This window comes from Lepidochelys kempii, chromosome 2, assembly GCF_965140285.1.
Source record: "Lepidochelys kempii isolate rLepKem1 chromosome 2, rLepKem1.hap1, whole genome shotgun sequence".
Lineage (NCBI taxonomy): Eukaryota > Metazoa > Chordata > Testudines > Cheloniidae > Lepidochelys > Lepidochelys kempii.
Genome location: NC_136381.1, coordinates 41,324,285 through 41,345,179, shown reverse-complemented (window position 1 = coordinate 41,345,179; position 20,895 = coordinate 41,324,285). Strand labels below are relative to the sequence as shown.

Below are 20,895 nucleotides of genomic sequence, written 5' to 3'. Positions count from 1 at the left end.
ACTTCTTGTAAGCTTCTTTTTTATGCTTAAGATCCGCAAGGATTTCACTGTTAAGCCAAGCTGGTCGCCTGCCATATTTACTATTCTTTCGACACATCGGGATGGTTTGTCCCTGTAACCTCAATAGGGATTCTTTGAAATACAGCCAGCTCTCCTGGACTCCTTTCCCCCTCACGTTATTCCCCCAGGGGATCCTACCCATCAGCTCTTTGAGGGAGTCGAAGTCTGCTTTTCTGAAGTCCAGGGTCCGTATTCTGCTGCTTACCTTTCTTCCCTGTGTCAGGATCCTGAACTCGACCAACTCATGGTCACTGCCTCCCAGATTCCCATCCACTTTTGCTTCCCCTACTAATTCTTCCCGGTTTGTGAGCAGCAGGTCAAGAAAAGCTCTCCCCCTAGTTGGATCCTCCAGCACTTGCACCAGGAAATTGTCCCTTACATTTTCCAAAAACTTCCTGGATTGTCTGTGCACCGCTGTATTGCTCTCCCAGCAGATATCAGGAAAATTAAAGTCACCCATGAGAACCAGGGCGTGCGATCTAGTAGCTTCTGCGAGTTGCCGGAAGAAAGCCTCATACACCTCATCCTCCTGGTCTGGTGGTCTATAGCAGACTCCCACCACTACATCACTCTTGTTGCTCACACTTCTAAACTTAATCCAGAGACACTCAGGTTTTTCTGCAGTTTCATACTGGAGCTCTGAGCAGTCATACTGCTCCCTTACATATGGTGCTACTCCCCCACCTTTTCTGCCTTGCCTGTCCTTCCTGAACAGTTTATAACCATCCATGACAGTACTCCAGTCATGTGAGTTAAGTAAAGAAACAGATTGATAGAGCCAGAAGAGTTCCCAGAAGTTACCTACTACAGGACAGGCCTAACAAAGAAAATAACAGAACACCACTAGCCATCACCTTCAGCCCCCAACTAAAACCCCTCCAACGCATTATTAAGGATCTACAACCTATCCTGAAGGATGACCCAACACTCTCACAAATCTTGGGAGACAGGCCAGTCCTTGCCTACAGACAGCCCCGCAACCTGAAGCAAATACTCACCAACAACCACATACCACACAACAGAACCACTAACCCAGAAACTTATCCTTGCAACAAAGCCCGTTGCCAATTGTGCCCATATATCTATTCAGGGGACACCATCACAGGGCCTAATAACATCAGCCACACTATCAGAGGCTCGTATACCTGCACATCCACCAATGTGATATATGCCATCATGTGCCAGCAATGCCCCTCTGCCATGTACATTGGTCAAACTGGACAATCTCTACGTAAAAGAATAAATGGACACAAATCAGATGTCAAGAATTATAACATTCATAAACCAGTCGGAGAACACTTCAATCTCTCTGGTCACGCAATCACAGACATGAAGGTCGCTATCTTAAAACAAAAAAACTTCAAATCCAGACTCCAGCGAGAAACTGCTGAATTGGAATTCATTTGCAAATTGGATACTATTAATTTAGGTTTAAATAGAGACTGGGAGTGGCTAAGTCATTATGCAAGGTAGCCTGTTTCCTCTTGTTTTTTCCTACCCCCCCCCCCCAGATGTTCTGGTTTAACTTGGATTTAAACTTGGAGAGTGGTCAGTTTGGATGAGCTATTACCAGCAGGAGAGTGAGTTTGTGTGTGGGGGGGGGTGGGGGGGATGTGAGAGAACCTGGATTTGTGCTGGAAATGGCCCACCTTAATTATGCACATTGTAGGGAGAATGGTCACTTTGGATGAGCTATTACCAGCAGGATAGTGAGTTTGTGTGTGTGGTATTTGGGAGGGGGGTGAGGGGGTGAGAGAACCTGGATTTGTGCAGGAAATGGCCCAACCTTATTATCATGCACATTGTGTAAAGAGTTGTCACTTTGGATGGGCTATCACCAGCAGGAGAGTGAATTTGTGTGGGGGGGTGGAGGGTGAGAAAACCTGGATTTGTGCTGGAAATGGCCCACCTGATGATCACTTTAGATAAGCTATTACCAGCAGGACAGTGGGGTGGGAGGAGGTATTTTTTCATATTCTCTGTGTATAAATAAAGTCTGCTGCAGTTTCCACGGCATGCATCCGATGAAGTGAGCTGTAGCTCACGAAAGCTCATGCTCAAATAAATTGGTTAGTCTCTAAGGTGCCACAAGTACTCCTTTTCTTTTTGCGAATACAGACTGACACGGCTGTTACTCTGAAACCCACCAAGTCTGTTATTCCAATCACGTCATAATTCCTTGACTTCACCAGGACCTCCAGTTCTCCCTGCTTGTTTCCAAGGCTTTGTGCATTTGTATATAGGCACTTGAGATAACCTGCTGATCGCCCCTCATTCTCAGTATGAGGTAGGAGCCCTCCCCTCACAGACGTTCCTGCCTGTGCTTCCTCCCGGTATCCCGCTTGCCCACTTACCTCAGGGCTTTGGTCTCCTACCCCCGGTAAACCTAGTTTAAAGCCCTCCTCAGTAGGTTAGCCAGCCTGCTCGCAAAGATGCTCTTCCCTCTCTTTGTAAGATGGAGCCCGTCTCTGCCCAGCACTCCTCCTTCATGGAACACCATCCCATGGTCAAAGAATCCAAAGCCTTCTCTCCGACACCACTTGCGTAGCCATTAGTTGACTTCCACGATTCGACGGTCCCGGCCCCAGTCTTTTCCTTCCACGGGGAGGATGGACGAGAACACCACTTGCACCACTTCTAACACTTCCTGTAACAGTTGCCAGTGGAGAATGCAGCTACTCCAAGATGAAGTTAATAAAAACACATCTACGCTCCACAATGACATAGGAGAGGCTGGTCGGCCTTGCAACCATCTCAGTAGAGCATGAGCTGGCCCAGACTGTGGACCTTCAGGAAGCAGTTCAAATCTTTGTAACCAAGAAGGCATGGAAAGCACCACTTTGATTATTCAAACAGATAAAAATGCCAGTGTTTACTATGCAGACAAGAAAAGCTACATTTGCTGTTCAGGCATTTGAAAGTTAAGTGTTACTTAAAATTTGTGAAAAGGCATTTAAGTTGTTAGTTCTCCTTTATTGGGGTAGGTAGCAGAGCAGTACCATGAGAGGAGTAGAACAGGAAGAAGGCAGAACTGAGACCTTTCAAAGTTTTGGCTCAAGCAAGGGGGCATGGGGCTGTCATTTGAGCTCCCCGCCTCAGGTGCCAAAATGTTGTAGGCCGGCCCTGATCCAGTAGCTTCTATTGGCGTTGATCTGTAACTCAGAAGGGCAAAGAATGGATTTTCCTGATGTAAGATTTTCTTGGCTGTCTGTACAGCTCTCTCAGCCTCTTGTGGGTAATGTGGGCTACTAGTAAAATGATTAAAATTATATTTGTTTGGAATGACTTACATTTTGCTGCAGTGAATTTTCCATCACTAGTTGTTCTGAAATACCAGAGTGAGCAAAAGTGCACTTCAGTTTCTTGATAACACTGTGCCATGTTATGTCTTTCAAGTACATTATTTCTATATACCTGCAAGACTAGTCCATGATGACTAGATAACGATGTCCTCTGAATTCACAAATCTGTAGTTAGCCTCTTCCAAGCTCTCTCTGGTAGTGGTGGTGTTAAAGATTCTTTGTGTTGATCTTTTAGCCCTGCAACATTCACACATATATACTTCATTCTTTGTCCTTGATGATACCCAGCCACTACACTGACTTGACTGGCCTGTTCACAGTATTTAGTTAATTCTTGATATCCTTCATGGATGAAATTTAGGATTTCTCCTCCCATTTCATTTAGAATTAGGCTCCAGTTGCCTTTAATCATGAGCCCATTTGACTCACGTAATTGTCCACACACTGCAAAATACTCTTGTAACTTCCTTAGTGTCATTTAGATACTTGGGCCAGCTGGCTATAATGTAATTTTGAACTTCATGAAGTTGCATGTCAGTTGATGTTGCTTTTTGTAGATGGAGTAGTCTCTTTTCTGACACTGGTCTCTATGCATCCACATATACTTTTGTCATCTTTGAGCACACGGGTAGTTGAGAGTGAATAAGGGCTCCATGGCAGTCTTCTACTACCACTTTTTTCTCAGGAACGTATTTAGCAATTGGGTTAAAGCACATTAACCTTATCAATAGATCTTGAGCTGAGTTTTTTTAGTTGATGAGGGTTACAAGCATCTTATCAGTAAAAAGCCAGTTCAGTCCACATAGAGATTTGTCAAAGTTCTGACATGTCCACATGCTCGCCAGGCACTCCCTTTTTCTATCTGTGCATAGTGGGTGTTTTTTTTGTGTGCGTGTGTAAGTGTAAGCAAAATGCAGTTGGCTTTCACTGAGAGCCATGCTGTTGCAGCAGTACACCACCTAGGTCATAGCTACATGCCTCTGCACTGACCATTGCGGGTTTGTTCACAACATAGTAGTTGAGAACTGGAGCTGTTGAGATAATTTATCTTACCTTTTTGAAGGCAGTGAAGTAATCTTGGTCCCCATAGGCAAGATGAGTTGGACTTTAACAATTCATTCAGTAGTTCTGTCACTGAAGAATGGTCCTGTAGGTATTGACCAAGGTAATTTACCATCCCCAGGACACGTCTCCATTCTGGTACATTAACTGGTGCATTCAATTCTCAAATTGCTTTTACTTTTTCAGGACTAGGCCTGATTTTATTTTTTGTGTCTGTCCCAAAATCTCAATTTGGGGTAAGTTAAAAATCAGTTTTTTCCTTGGTTATTTTCAGTCCAGACTGAATGATTAGACTTAGGACTTTGAGGATTGTGTTGCATTCTTCCTTGGAACATCCATGTGTCAGAATATCATCCATGAAAACTACAACTCCACTTGTGTTCGTTAACAATTCCACCATTTTTCTTCGGAAAATTTCAGGAGAACTGGTAATCCCAAAAGGTAGTTTCAAAAGTAAAATCTCCTGAAAGATGTGATAAATGTAGTCAGTTTAGCACTTTCTTTGGCTAAAGGAATTTACCAGAATCTGCAAATCCATCTTAAAATATATTGTAGCTCCTTTTGCTCTGGGGAGAAAGTCATCCTGTGTTGGGAGGCTATATTTTTCTCACAACTGTTTCATTAAGTCTTCTAAGATCCACACAGATTCATTTTTCCCATTTTTATTTATAACTGGTACCATTGGGGCACACTGTGCTGTTGGCTCAAAGATTTTCTTGATTATGCCAATCATCTCTATTCTCTTTAACTCCATTTCCACTTTATGAAGTAATGGGATAGAAATCCTGTGATGGGTATGTACGCTATATAGTTCACCATTGTCTCTCAAGGTTTTTTGTACTGGATCTCCTTTCAAAAGTCCAATTTCAGTAAATATTCCATTGAGTTCTTTCACCTTTCGCACTAGGCCCAACATGGCTGTCACCCTGTGGATGAGAAGCTTGTTGGTCTGTGGTCCTTTGATCACATACACTCTGAATACATAGCTTTTTGTCTTTGTAAGTTGTATCTGTGGTGAACAGGTCCATGCAGTTGAGAATACCTCCAGGGCTAGTCAGAGCTGTCAGGTGACTTCAGCTGTGGGAGGAGTTGAAGGTGATTGTAAATCCCTTCTGAGATGACTCTGATATCAGTGCCTGAATCAATTTTAAAGTGAATTGTTTTGCTGTGAATACTAAATTTCATTCTCTAGGCAGGATCTTTGTCCTCACAAGTGCTAGATCCCAGAAGAATGGTTCTTGACTGTCTGTAATATGAGTCAATTCCCTGCCACTTTGGTGCTGCAAACAGCTTCAAAATATCCGTATTTTGTGCATTTATTACACCTTTCTCTTCAGGCTGAACATGCATCATCTCTTGGGATCTGACTTTTTCCACACCTTGTGTATGCATGGGGGAATTTTTCCCTTGGTATCTGGGAGTTCTCTCTCCTTGCCTCAGTGGCTTTTATGACAATGACTTTTAACACTCAAGTATCTGTTTATAGCATTGAAGCTAGCTTAAGGTTTTTTAACTTTCTCCTGCCTTTGGTTTGTGGTTTGACTGGTTCAGATTGCTTTGCTTTCTGTGTAGAGGTGGTGAGGGTTAGGTCTGTCTTCAGTTGTAGCTGCTGTGAAAGATTTTGATCTGTTCTCCCAGTAACCACCCTGTTTCTACTTTCGTGTTTTGCAATCCCCAAATCAGTTTCAGCCAATGTATGCGGCAGAGCTCTTATAAAAATATTCAACATTTCCCCTGGTTCTTGAATTCTCTGGTGAAAACGTGCTCTTTCATAAACACATTTCTCTGAGATATATAGTATGCATCAAACATAGCCAAAACCCTTTCATAGTCATCGTTGTGACTATCTTTGGTAAAGTCAAAGGGTTTAAAGATATGCTTTGTTTGCTTCTCCATCACATAAATTAAAGAAGATACCTGTATGTCTCCAGTTTCCTTGTGGAGTTTGTTTGCAATGTGAAACCTTGCAAAATACTGCTTCCAATCTGTCCACTGTGAAGGTTTGTCAAAGCTGAAGTTCTGTGGGGCATTGAAGAGTGGCATGTTGATGAGATCCTGCAACCTTTGTTGCTTTATTCTTGTTCCTTCTGTTTGCATCCTTTGTTGCTGTTTTCCTTCTATTTCAGTTCTCCTCTGGCACTAGTTTGCTTTTGAGACTGTCATGTTCCTGTACCAGCTATGGACTGGCTACAGAGCTTGTTTCTGAGTGACACACACACCAGATGTGTGCATAATAAGATGCTTTAATGCATAAACAAGGTAGTTTACAGTGCCTCTTAGTGGCTGAACAGTATAATACAGTTTAAGCATTCTGCTACACTGTCCGTAGCCACACGGGAGCTGGGCTGAACAATTTCCCCACAATATTGGTTTTCCAGTCACTTTGAGTCCCCTTGGCCTGCCATCAGAAGCATTTCTGCAGTTTGAACTGCACAGTGGGCTGCCTTGGTAGAAGCAGCAACCTGCTTTCTGTAGTCTACTCTTCATTTCTAAAGCACCTATATAGTGCCCATGTGTCATACAAGGATATAAACGCAATAAGAACCATCAAGGAGGACAGACGTCGTCTCCCTCCTGCTCTTGGTCTAATCATTGGCTGCTTCCTGAACACAGCTGCATTTTTTCCTACTCTGGCTCTCTAGGGTATGCTGTGGCAAAGCGGTGAGTCTTACAGTGTGACCTGAAAATGGGAAGAACTGAATACTTCCTGATCTCCTCTGAGAGCTTTGGTCTGCGGTTGAGGAGATTTAACTTCCGGCTACCTCAGGTTTATATTGGGGCTCTGTTAAATCTAGTGTGCTAGACAGTTATTGCCTTTGCAGTGCCAGAAGGAGAGACCGTGACATAGCAGGGGTCTAGTCTATGGGCTATATAAACCAATATCAGGACTCTGAAGATGATCAGGGTATCAGTGCGAGTAGCAGATTACTGGCATACTGTGCTCTCTTGAGCACTCCCACAAAGCATACAGGCACAGCAATAGGATTCTGAAAGTAACTCCACTCTAGTTGTTAACATTGTCTGCTCTTTGCAAGGAAGACCATGGACCAGTTTTTAGCTGATGGACCTGCTGGCAAAATATTGATGCAATTATTTAGAAAAGGTGGATACAAAGTCTTTAAAACACGTTCTGGCTCAAACATTACATTGTGTTGTTAATGGTAGGTATTATCAATGGGAAATGCTGATTTGTAGTTGCACCTAATTCTGTGAGCAGTTTCACTGAAACTAACTGAACTTTACTAAGCAAGTACTCCAGTGTATGTAAGGCTGGCAGATTTGTGCCCAAACTGAATGGATTAAATAATCCTATCTGACCATGCAGAAGCAAAAGGGAGAGGTGAAGTTTACCTTATCGAAGGTTTTTGTTCTCCTTCATATTTTTACTAGACAAATTTTGTATTTTTTAGCATTATGGTTAGAATAAAACTGTAAGTAATACCTTTCTCTCCTGGTGGTGAGAGTGTGAGTCATGCTGCACAGTGTGATCCCTCAACATAATTGATAAATAAGCCCTGAAGGGATCTTGGCCAGGTCCCTTTGTCCAAAAGCCTGGGTAGACCTCAGGGTGGGAGGAGGGTGAAGGATTAGACCAGTAGTTCTCAAATTTTTGTAGTGGTGACCCCTTTCACATAGCTAGCCTCTGAGTGCGACCCCTACACCCCCTCCCCATGTAATAACTGCGCGACCCCCAGTTTGAGAACACCTGGATTAGACTTTGTGTATTTACTTCTAGGCATCTTTATGGCATTTATCACTGTGGTGTCATTGTAAATGTGGGGAGTGATGCTGCTAGGACCACAGCTCTTTCAGGGAGATGGACAACCCTCAGGAGAAAGTTTAGTAATAGCCTGACCCTAAGAACCAGCCCTTTAATGCCAACTGGCAAAGGGGTTCCAAGAATATCCTGATTCTGGTATGTACATTCTGGTTCACCAAAGAATGCCATGTGAGGTCTTAAATGAAAACCAGGGTCACGCTGATAGTATTGCTGTGAAAGTATGAACAGATAATATATAAGAAGTTGCGTATTTATACTGAAAATATGCTCCTGAAGATTTTATCAAGGCAGAGTTAACGAACAGGCCTTCTGTTAGAAAAAAGATGTGTTTTTTCACCTGCCTCTCGGTCGACACGTAAATAAGCAGTGGAAGCCCCATGTACATACAAGCTCAACTGGTGGATGTGAAATCAACAGGGAGGCAGCACACTGGAGAGGGGGTTATCCTGACTGAGGTAGAGACCATGAACTTTGGGATATAAGTAGAAAGCAAGAAAAACAGTCCTTTATCCAGTAGTTGGGCAGTGCAATTACAGCTATGAAAACGGAATCGCAACCAGGCTTCGTTGAAATGCCACAAAGGACATTTGGGATGAGAAACTTCTTTAGGCAGGAGTTTAGCCTGTTAAGTTTAGTCTCTACAAGACTGTTCCGCTTTTGTTTTATATGTAACATTTTGTTTCCATTAGCCTTGAATCTTTGGTAATAAACTTATCCTTGTTTTCAGTATCAACAGATAAGTGCTATGATATTAAGCTAGGAGCTGATCCTGACCACTGGCAGCAGAACTGGTATTCCTTTCAGTGTTCGGGGAAGAAGGGGTTGGATATCACAGCGGAACATTTCAAAGGGTTTGGGGATTAGGGTGCACCTGTTTTTAACCTGCAAGACAAAGTAAGGGCTGGCATAGCCCAGAGGAGAGTGCTTTGGTGGCTAATACGCTGGTGGTGTCAGGGATCTGACACCCAGTTAAGCACAAGCAAGTCTCCCTCTCATCAGAGACGGGGGAGGAATAACAAGGTGACTCACAGTTCTGGGTACCTTAAGAATTGTCCCTCAAGATAACTTATAAATAAGCCCAGAATGGATCTTGTCCAGATCCCTTTGGCCAAGGCCTGGGAAGACCTCAGGGTGGAAGAAGGGTGAAGGACTAGGGTTTGTATATTTACTTCTAGGCATTTTTATGGCATTTGTCACTGTGGTGTCACTGTGAAGGGGTGGGGGAGTAACGCTCTGTGGAACAGAGCTCTTTCAGGGACAATCCTTGAAGAAACTTTAGTAATAGACATCTGGAAAAATGTACGCATCTGCTAATAGAATTTTTAGCAATAACCCAAGGACATTATTAAAATAGCGCTCCTAATTCTCTGCTGCTTGTGGTCACTGGTAGATCAAAAACCAGCCCATCTGAGCTTCACCTCTTTCCTTGCTTCTGTCTGAACATGCAGGATTGTTAAATCTGCTTGCGTTGGGCATAGATCTGCCAGCCTTATGCACATTGAATTGGACCTTACTATATAATTGCTCCAAATAATTTCCATGGAATGAGGCACCATTCGACATAGGAGGTGACAGAAGTGGGTCCTTTGTTAACATCACCATGTATTTGAAACATGTGACATTGTTTCCACATGTACTTTGCAATTTTCTGATGTCAACCTGCACTGAATGTTGCTTTTTAGCAGTTTGGGTACCTTTGGAAACCTGTTGTCATTCATGTGTACTTGCACACAAATATATCCTTTAAAATGTTCCATAAATTGCAAGAACATCACAGCACAAAGAATTATGTAAAATAAGCAGTTAGTCTAACCACAAATCTAATGATTTTAAATGTTCTATGGTGGTGGTCAGCCCTAAACTGATGGTTCTAACCTACATTAGACACCCTGATCATTAGAACTGTAATTATTTTAATAGAGACTATTTTAATTGATATTAAATTTGTACTTGTATTGACTTTTAAAACAAACCGCACCCTATTTCTTGTAATAGTAATTATTTAAAGTAGTTTGACTTAAAGCATACTCCTTTTCTTTATCCTCACTAAAGCTTTGATACATGTACTTTCTAAAACCTTAAAAGATTAAGAGTTTAATTTTATCATCTCATACAGTATACGTAATAAATTAAGCCACAGGCATGGAAACATGCTATTCTGAAAACAACATATGTAAGCTTGGTTTTTACTAATGTATAGAAATGGTAAAGCTCATCAGCTAATTTAATGGTACATTTCAAATCAAGTGTGTAAAATAGTTTCACTGTGTATCTGAATGGTGTTGCTTTGTGACACTTCAGTTAAGGCTGTCAGCTTTTATTATAAATCTTTACAGGAAAGTCCTAGGGTATGTCTACACTACGAAATTAGGTTGAATTTATAGAAGTCGGTTTTTTAGAAATCTGTTTTATATATTCGAGTGTGTGTGTCCCCACAGAAAATGCTCTAAGTGCATTAACTCAGCAGAGTGCTTCCACGGTACTGAGGCTAGAGTTGACTTCCGGAGCGTTGCACTGTGGGTAGCTATCCCACAGTTCCTGCAGTCTCCGCTGCCCACTGGAATTCTGGGTTGAGATCCCAATGCCTGATGGGGCTAAAACATTGTCGCGGGTGGTTCTGGGTACATATCGTCAGGCCCCCGTTCCCTCCCTCTCTCCATGAAAGCAAGGGCAGACAATCGTTTCGCGCCTTTTTTTTCCCCTGAGTTACCTGTGCAGACGCCATACCACGGCAAGCATGGAGCCCGCTCAGCTCACTGTCACCGTATGTCTCCTGGGTGCTGGCAGACGCGGTACTGCATTGCTACACAGTAGCAGCAACCCATTGCCTTGTGGCAGCAGACAGTGCAATAGGACTGATAGCTGTCATCGTCATGTCCGAGGTGTTCCTGGCCACGTCGGCCAGGAGCGCCTGGGCAGACATGGGTGCAGGGACTAAATTTGGAGTGACTTGATCAAGTCATTCTCTTTAGTCCTGCAGTCAGTCCTATTGAACCATCTTACGGTGAGCAGGCAGGCGATATGGATTGCTAGCAGTCCTATTGCATCATCTTCTGCAGGGCAGGCAAGAGATGAGGATGGCTACGGTCGTATTGTACCATATTCTGCCGAGCAGCCCTGAGATGTGGATGGCATGCAGTCCTGCACCGTCTGCTGCCAGCCAAAGATAGATGGAGTGGATCAAAACAAGAAATAGACCAGACTTGTTTTGTACTCATTTGCTTCCCCCCCTGCCCCTGTCTAGGGGACTCATTCCTCTAGGTCACACTGCAGTCACTCACAGAGAAGGTGCAGCGAGGTAAATCTAGCCATGTATCAATCAGAGGCCAGACCAACCTTGTTCCAATAAGAACAATTACTTAGGTGCACCATTTCTTATTGGAACCCTCCGTGAAGTCCTGCCTGAAATACTCTTTGATGTAAAGCCACCCCCTTTGTTGATTTTAATTCCCTGTAAGCCATGTTGTCAGTCGCCCCTCCCTCCGTCAGAGCAACGGCAGACAATCGTTCCGTGCCTTTTTTCTGTGCAGACTCCATACCAAGGCAAGCATGGAGGCCGCTCAGCTCACTTTGGCAGTTAGGAGCACATTAAACACCACACGCATTATCCAGCAGTATATGCAGCACAGAACCGGGCAGAGCGATACCGGGCGAGGAGGCGACGTCAGCGCGGTCGCGTGAGTGACCAGGACATGGACACAGATTTCTCTGAAAGCATGGGCCCTGCCAATGCATGCATCATGGTGCTAATGGGGCAGGTTCATGCTGTGGAATGCCGATTCTGGGCTCAGGAAACAAGCACAGACTGGTGGGACCGCATAGTGTTGCAGGTCTGGGACGATTCTCAGTTGCTGCGAAACTTTAGCATGCGTAAGGGCACTTCAATGGAACTTTGTGACTTGCTTTCCCCTGCCCTGAAGCGCATGAATACCAAGATGAGAGCAGCCCTCACAGTTGAGAAGCGAGTGGCGATAGCCCTGTGGAAGCTTGCAACGCCAGACAGCTACCGGTCAGTTGGGAGTCAATTTGGAGTGGGCAAACCTAGTGTGGGGGCTGCTGTGATGCAAGTAGCCCACGCAATCAAAGATCTGCTGATATGAAGGGTAGTGACCCTGGGAAATATGCAGGTCATAGTGGATGGCTTTGCTGCAATGGGATTCCCTAACTGTGGTGGGGCCATAGACAGAACCCATATCCCTATCTTGGCACCAGAGCACCAAGCCGGCGAGTACATAAACCGCAAGGGGTACTTTTTCAATAGTGCTGCAAGCTCTGGTGGATCACAAGAGACGTTTCGCCAATATCAACGTGGGATGGCCGGGAAAGATACATGACGCTCGCATCTTCAGGAACTCTGGTCTGTTTCAAAAGCTGCAGGAAGGGACTTTATTCCCAGACCAGAAAATAACTGTTGGGGATGTTGAAATGCCTATAGTTACCCTTGGGGACCCAGCCTACCCCTTAATGCCATGGCTCATGAAGCCGTACACAGGCAGCCTTGACAGTAGTCAGGAGCTGTTCAACTACAGGCTGAGCAAGTGCAGAATGGTGGTAGAATGTGCATTTGGATGTTTAAAGGCGCGCTGGCGCAGTTTACTGACTCGCTTAGACCTCAGCAAAACCAATATTCCCACTGTTATTACTGCTTGCTGTGCGCTCCACAATATCTGTGAGAGTAAGTGGGAGACGTTTATGGCGGGGTGGGAGGTTGAGGCAAATCGCCTGGCTGCTGGTTACGCACAGCCAGACACCAGGGCGGTTAGAAGAGCACAGGAGGGCGCGGTACGCATCAGAGAAGCTTTGAAAACCAGTTTCATGACTGGCCAGGCTACGGTGTGAAAGTTCTCTTTGTTTCTCCTTGATGAAACCCCCCCGCCCCTTGGTTCACTCTACTTCACTGTAAGCTAAGCACCCTCCCCTCCTCCCTTCGATCACCGCTTGCAGAGGCAATAAAGTCATTGTTGCTTCACACTCATGCGTTCTTTATTCATTCATCACACAAATAGGGGAGATGGCTACCAAGGTAGCCCAGGAGGGGTGGTGGAGGAGGGAGGGAAAATGCCACACAGCACTTAAAGTTTACAACTTTAAAATTTATTGAATGCCAGCCTTCTTTTTTTTTGGGCAATCCTCTGTGGCGGAGTGGCTGGTTGGCCGGTGGCTCCCCCACCGCGTTCTTGGGCGTCTGGGTGTGGAGGCTATGGAACTTGGGGAGGAGGGCGGTTGGTTACACAGGGGCTGTAGTGGCAGTCTGTGCTCCAGCTGCCTTTGCTGCAGCTCAACCATACACTGGAACATACTGGTTTGATCCTCCAGCAGCCTCAGCATTGAATCCTGCCTCCTCTCGTCATGCTGCCGCCACATTTGAGCTTCAGCCCTCTCTTCAGCCTGCCACCTCTCCTCCCGGTCATTTTGTGCTTTCCTGCACTCTGACATTATTTGCCTCCACGCATTCGTCTGTGCTCTGTCAGTGTGGGAGGACAGCATGAGCTCAGAGAACATTTCATCACGAGTGCGTTTTTTTTTCTTTCTAATCTTCACTAGCCTCTGGGAAGGAGAAGATCCTGTGATCATTGAAACACATGCAGCTGGTGGAGAAAAAAAGAGCGACAGCGGTATTTAAAAAGACACATTGTATAAAACAGTGGCTGCACTCTTTTTTTCAGGGTAAACCTTGCTGTTAACATTACATACATAGCACATGTGCTTTCTTTACAAGCTCGCGTTTTGCCTCCCCCTCCCCGCCCCCCCCCTCCAGCGTGGCTACCCCCTCAACCCTTCCCCCTCCCCATGGCTCACAGCGGGGAACATTTCTGTTCAGCCACAGGCAAACAGCCCAGCAGGAATGGGCTCCTCTGAGTGTCCCCTGAAGAAAAGCACCCTATTTCAACCAGGTGACCATGAATGATATCTCACTCTCCTGAGGATAACACAGAGAGATAAAGAACGGATGTTGTTTGAACGCCAGCAAACATACACTGCAATGTTGCTTTGTACAATGATTCCTGAGTACATGTTACTGGCCTGGAGTGGTAAAGTGTCCTGCCATGAAGGACGCAATAAGGCTGCCCTCCCCAGAAACCTTTTGCAAAGGCTTTGGGAGTACATCCAGGAGAGCCGTGAATGCCAGGGCAAATTAATCCTTTCACATGCTTGCTTTTAAACCATGTATAGTATTTTAAAAGGTACACTCACCGGAGATCCCTTCTCTGCCTGCCGGGTCCAGGAGGCAGCCTTGGGTGGGTTCGGGGGGTACTGGCTCCAGGTCCAGGGTGAAAAACAGTTCCTGGCTGTCGGGAAAACCGGTTTCTCCGCTTGCTTGCTGTGAGCTATCTACAACTTCATCATCATCATCTTCTTCGTCCCCAAAACCTGCTTCTGTGTTGCCTCCATCTCCATTGAAGGAGTCAAACAACACGGCTGGGGTAGTGGTGGCTGAACCCCCTAAAATGGCATGCAGCTCATCATAGAAGTGGCATGTTTGGGGCTCTGACCCAGAGCGGCCGTTCGCCTCTCTGGTTTTCTGGTAGGCTTGCCTCAGTTCCTTAAGCTTCGGGTCCCTGTTATGGCCTCTGTGCTTCATGCCCTGGGAGATTTTGACAAGGTTTTGGCATTTCTGGAACGGAGTTCTGATAGCACGGATTCCTCTCCCCATACAGCGATCAGATCCCGTACCTCCCGTTCAGTCCATGCTGGAGCTCTTTTGCGATTCTGGGACTCCATCATGGTCACCTCTGCTGATGAGCTCTGCATGGTCACCTGCAGCTTGCCACGCTGGCCAAACAGGAAATGAGATTCAGTTCGAGGTTCTTTTCCTGTCTACCTGGCCAGCGCATCTGAGTTGAGTGCTGTCCAGAGCGGTCACAATGGAGCACTCTGGGATAGCTCCCGGAGGCCAATACCGTCAAATTGTGTCCACAGTACCCCAAATTCGACCCGGCAAGGCCGATTTAAGCGCTAATCCACTTTGTCAGGGGTGGAGTAAGGAAATCGATTTTAAGAGCCCTTTAAGTCGAAATGAAGGGCTTCATCGTGTGGACGGGTGCAGGTTTACATCGATTTAACGCTGCTAAATTCGACCTAAAGTCCTAGTGTAGACCAGGGCCTATAGGGTATAATAGGGATGAAAATAGATAGAATTTACTCTTAAAAACCTTTAAATCAAATAGAAAATAGATTTTTTTTTTAGTCATCCTATAGAATTCTAAAGTAGGGATGTAATTATCTATTGAATTCATTGCACGACTTTAAAAAAAACCCTATAAAACACCTGGGTTTTTTTCTGTTAAATTCTAATGGATTTTTATACTTCAAGGTTTATAGCTGTTCAAGAAGAATTGACTCCATATTTAAACATGGAGTTCTTGAGTTATAAAATTGGGGGCAAATATAAAAGTTTGGCTGTGTAAGGGATTTGAGGGAGATGGAAGGGAGGTTGTTGCAATTGTAGTTTATAAAATAAATTTTAAGTCATTAGTTCTTAAAATACGCTGATCACCTAACTTCCTCATCCTTAAAGGGAGTACTGCTTACACATGCCAAAGCTGAGTTTATTATTATAACTATTATTTATACAGAACTATCAATGCCCACAGTGCTATATAAATAAAACATTCATTATGCTTTTAACATGCAAACACTTCTCGCAGGCCACGTTTTAATTAATGCACAAATAGAATATCTAGCTGCGAACTCACTTGTGAACTAATTTTTGCCACAGACCAGTCAAACCTTCTATAACAGTTGACATTTTCCCCCACCGGAGTTCTACCCCTATCAATTGTGCACCCACCAAGCTCTTATTCTGAAACTTGTCTCCCAGGCCTTTTCTGTACTGGGTTTTCAATTACTGGTGTAGCTGCACCACTAGAAAGCCCTAGTGTGGATATGTATTGCATATGTATGGCTTACCTTGCCAGTGCAAATCGCACTGTGGTGGTAAGGAACTGGTAATGGTAAAATCCCAGTGTGGACAACAGGAAAGGTAACATTAGTCAAAGTGATAGGCTGAATTTCTTTTGAGTCTCATTGTGTTTCTGCTTTCTGTCTCATTACTGTGCATAAAAATATGGCCCTCTGGTCTTATTTCACATATTAATTCAGTCTTAAGGCATGTTATACAGGTGATAGTTAATCAGTGACCTCATTCTAGCTGAGAATAATGCTGTTCAACATACAAATATCTCTCTCCCCATACCTGCCTTCTGTACATGGAGACCTTGATGCTATCTGTAGTCTTGTTGCAACACAATATTTTTCTCCCAGGTTGACCTGTTGATCTTGTGTTATCGGTCAGCCTTCAAATAACCTTTTCGTCATAGGGAGCATGTGGGACTACCAAGTGGGGGCATTGCTTGAGCTTTCACACTAATCGGGAGGTGTTGAAAAAGAGCTGACTACACAGTACTGCTGCCATAGAGCTCAAATTTACCTGAATGAGGCGTAGTAGCCCACATGGAAGGAGACCTACAGAAGTCCATCCTGAGGCTTTATAGTCAAAACAGAAGGGAAAAATGTCATCTGAGAAGAAATTATCCTGACTCATTCTGTGGCATTCACATTAGATTCAACTCTTCAAAAAATCATCTATTTTATACATATTGATGCTTATTGTAGCTTGTTCTGTTATTTCCATAGAATCTGAAATTTCTATTGACTGAAACTTGTAGACAAGCTTGGACCTGATGAGTAGCACCTGCTGCTGTTGAACTTGGCTAGCTAATGGTTCATGGCTCTAGCAGATGTTCCTGCTCTTTAAACAAGTAGGAACTTTATTGGTAGTTTCCTTTTTCCCACCTCCCCACCCTCTCTTTCCTTCAGAGGAACAAATTCCAGCCCAGCTGAATTCTGGAAATATGCCATTTGGGTTTGAACAAAATATGGACTTGACACGTATCCAATTTCATAACTGTGACAGAGGTTCTCTGATATCGGAGAGTCTAACATGACAGAAGTGTCCTCGGTCTGAGTCTTCATTCCAGTTACAAATTGATTCTACTTTTTGTTTTGTTTTTAGTACAAGTTCAGTAGTGAAGAAATTATATTCAGGAAATTTTATTATAACTGTTTATAAGTCTGTCTTCAGCAGCCAATAAGGGTTAGACTATCTAACAAAGTACAAGACCCCACAGTTGTAGTCTTGAAGTACATACCATGGCATGAAATCTTTTAAGTTTCTGCATTATTTTATTTATTTATTTATTTATTTTTGGGTAAGGTTTCTTTGTTTTTCATCAGGTTTCTTATCAACACACTTCTAGCTCCTTTTGGGTCTCTGAGTAACTACAGGTTTCAGAGTAACAGCCGTGTTAGTCTGTGTTCGCAAAAAGAAAAGGAGTACTTGTGGCATCTTAGAGACTAACCAATTTATTTGAGCATAAGCTTTCGGAGCTCACGAAAGCTTATGCTCAAATAAATTGGTTAGTCTCTAAGATGCCACAAGTACTCCTTTTCTTTTTGAGTAACTACAGTAGAATCTCAGAGTTACGAACACCTCGGGAATGGAGGTTGTTCCTAACTCTGAAATGTTAGTAACTCTGAACAAAACATTATGGCTGTTCTTTCAAAAGTTTACAACTGAACAGTAACTGAATACAGCTTTGAAACTTTACTATGCAGAAGCAAAATGCCAGTTTTAACCAATTTACCGATAATTTAAATGAAATAATCACAAAGTTTTCTTACCTTGTCAAATCTTTTTTTAAACTTTCCCTTTATTTTTTAGTCAATTATGCTTAATACAGTGCTGTACTCTAGACTTTTTTTGTCCCTGCTGCCTGATTGTGTACTCCCAGTTCCAAATTAGGTGTGTGGTTGATCAGTCAGTTTGTAACTGGTGTTCATAACTCTGAGGTTCTACTGTACTTTCATTGTGTTTGCGATAAGGATATTGTGTGAAATAGCATATTGTTAAGTAAATTCTTCTGCAGGCAATGAATCAGTTAATTTTAGATTTAGCTAGACTTCTGCAAGAAGCAGGAAATTTTATAATGAAAATAGTGATCAAAACATTAGTTAAGAAATTCTATGAAAGAATAAAAACACATCTCTCAAGGAGTTGAAAATATATTTCTGTAGCACTTATTTCCAATCTGTTGTACCATCTGATGATCTTAAGCATTACAAACATTTCATGGACATTCTAAATAAAGGTTTCAGAGTAACAGCCGTGTTAGTCTGTATTCGCAAAAAGAAAAGGAGTACTTGTGGCACCTTAGAGACTAACCAATTTATTTATTTGCGCATGAAAGCTCATGCTCAAATAAATTGGTTAGTCTCTAAGGTGCCACAAGTACTCCTTTTCTTTATTCTAAATAAAGAAACTTCTCACAAACAGCTGACAAAAAAAGAGAAATTCCTCAGACACGGGGCTAAATTCTGGTCTAAGTAACAACAAGGAGTTACGCTGGTGTAAATCCAGATTAATTGACAGAACAGTTTGGTTCATTTAATGCCTCGGGGAAGAACAGGGCTAATTAAAATGTAAATAGAAGAGTATTCAAAACTGTTGTGTACAAGAAGAGGTTTACATTGAAGTCCTCTGAGTGAAGTTCTTTTGTAAAGAACGATTTCATTTATAAGTAGAGACTTACTCCAACTGCAGTTGCAAATTGCACATTGCAATGCTTCAGAATAATTTGATGCTTTCCAGTTTTTTTATTTTAAAACAATGCAGCAGATAATAAAAATACTCTAACTTCTTTTGTCCACGATCTTAAAGTGCCTTTCAAATGTAAGATTTTATTCATTAACAGCAGTTTTCCTATGAAGTAGGAAGTGTGTTGTTATCTGATTGTATGGATGAGGAAACTGAGGTATAGTGAATAGGTGCTATCAGTGTGAGATTTATTCTTTGCAAACCTTGCTCTGACTTTGACAGTCTGCCATCACTGGCATTCTCTAAACTTCCCAAAGTTCTGTCCATTCTCCTTTGGGTTAGTTATAAGGCCAAAAAAACAAAGAAACCCCAAACCTAAAACAGCCCTCCAGTTTTCTCTTCACTAAGATGTGCATGTTACATTGAATTGTCCTGTCTTCTGAGGTATGAAGACATCACTATAGTTATAATTCTTATTGTGTCCAGATGTGCCAGAAACTAAAATACTGGTCCAAAGAAGAGCTATCAGATTTAACTGGCTTCTCATAAGCTGTTAATTAAAGAGCCTGGGGAATGGCTCCCTAATCTTTCAAGAGATTTATAATGTTTTATTTATGCTTTTGTTTCTGCAGCCTGCTAACTTTCCCTACAAGGAAGAGATTATGGCAGTAAATCCGACTTGTCTAATTGTGATTATTCTACTCTTTATAAGCATCATTCTGGCTTTCAAGGTGAGCACGTGTATAAAGTTCATCTTCTATATATGGAATGTCTTTGGAATAGCCCTCCCCTTTCTCTGCAGAACAACAGTATTTTGTTGACTTAACAAGGCTGAATGACCAGTGGGACATACAACTAGCATGGATTTGACAGCAACCCAACAACCCCAAAGCAATAGTCTTTTTGGCTTTCAGTTTTCACCAGAACTGTACGACTTCAGATGCTTAATCTCTCCAAACAGAGAACCAGCTTTAGGGCAAATCGACACTTGAAGCGCTGCATTGGCACAGGCTCACTGATGTGGCTATGCCATTGTAGCACGTAAGTGAATATGCTCCTATGCCAATGGGAGAGCTGTTCCTGTCGGTGTAGTTAATCCACCTCCCCAAGAAGCTCTCTTGTCGACATAGCGCTGTGTACGTGGGGTGGGTCAGGTCGGTATAACGTCGCTTGGGATGTGGATTTTTCGCATCCCTGAGCAATGTAGTTATACAACTATAAGTCTGTAGTGCAGACCAGGCTTTAGACATCACAAAATGTAGGAGTTTCCCATCTAGCCAAGGGAAAGCATCCAGCACCATAGGTGTATTTATTAGAGCTGTGCTAATATCTGACTTTTTTTTTTCCCCCTGTTTGCTGGCAGTTCTGAAAAATTGGGAGAAAAAATGGATTTAGAGTCAAATTAAACATACCATTCAACATGAAATGAAACATTTTGTTTCGATTCTGAGCTTTTTAAAAACCTCTAAATGAAGTTGAAAGAAATTTGGAAACAAAAGTTTCACATCTAAAGCTGACATTTCAAAAATGCCACAGTGAAACTTTTGATTTTTTTTTTTTTTTGGTGGAGGGTGGGAGCAGTTTAATTGAAACCGTTCACCAAAGAAAGTTTCAGCCGAAAGTTTCACCTGGCTCTAGTATTTATACATTAATGATTAAACATTAGTTTTGACATTTGAGTGTGCTACAGCAACAAAATACCACTGTATCCTGCATGAAGACCCAAGCCCAGATTCTCGCCTGCATTTGGGTTGCTCTGCACATTACTATTATTTAAAGCTGGCACACTCATCCAAGTATGGAGGGAATCTCTCATGGCATAGAATCATGGCTTCTAAAACACACTCTTCCCTTCAGCTGGCTTAGAGTGTGTGGCCATGGCTTCCTGGCAATCTCCAGCTGCCATGATGAACCCTATGGGAAAATCATTCAGACTGCTTTAACTTCCACTGGGGGGGCTGGCTTGGTGTACTACTGAGCCAGGTGAGCACAAAGGTAGCAGAAAACCACCTTTGCAGCCCCTCTTCCTACGATGCACTGAGTGCTCTTCAGCTGCCTGGGCTCTAGTTTTCTTTTTTTGCAAATGAGGCAAC

General features: G+C 43.1%; 1 protein-coding gene across 1 annotated transcript in view; it reads left to right on the top strand.

Annotated features, from left to right (window-relative positions):
• LAPTM4B (lysosomal protein transmembrane 4 beta) overlaps nt 1-20,895 on the top strand; it is a 126,721-nt gene that overhangs the window by 59,888 nt on the left and 45,938 nt on the right. The window contains exon 5 of the mRNA XM_073330500.2: nt 19,435-19,533. Coding sequence (XP_073186601.1) covers nt 19,435-19,533 — 99 coding nt within the window. The remainder of the gene's footprint in view (nt 1-19,434; nt 19,534-20,895) is intronic.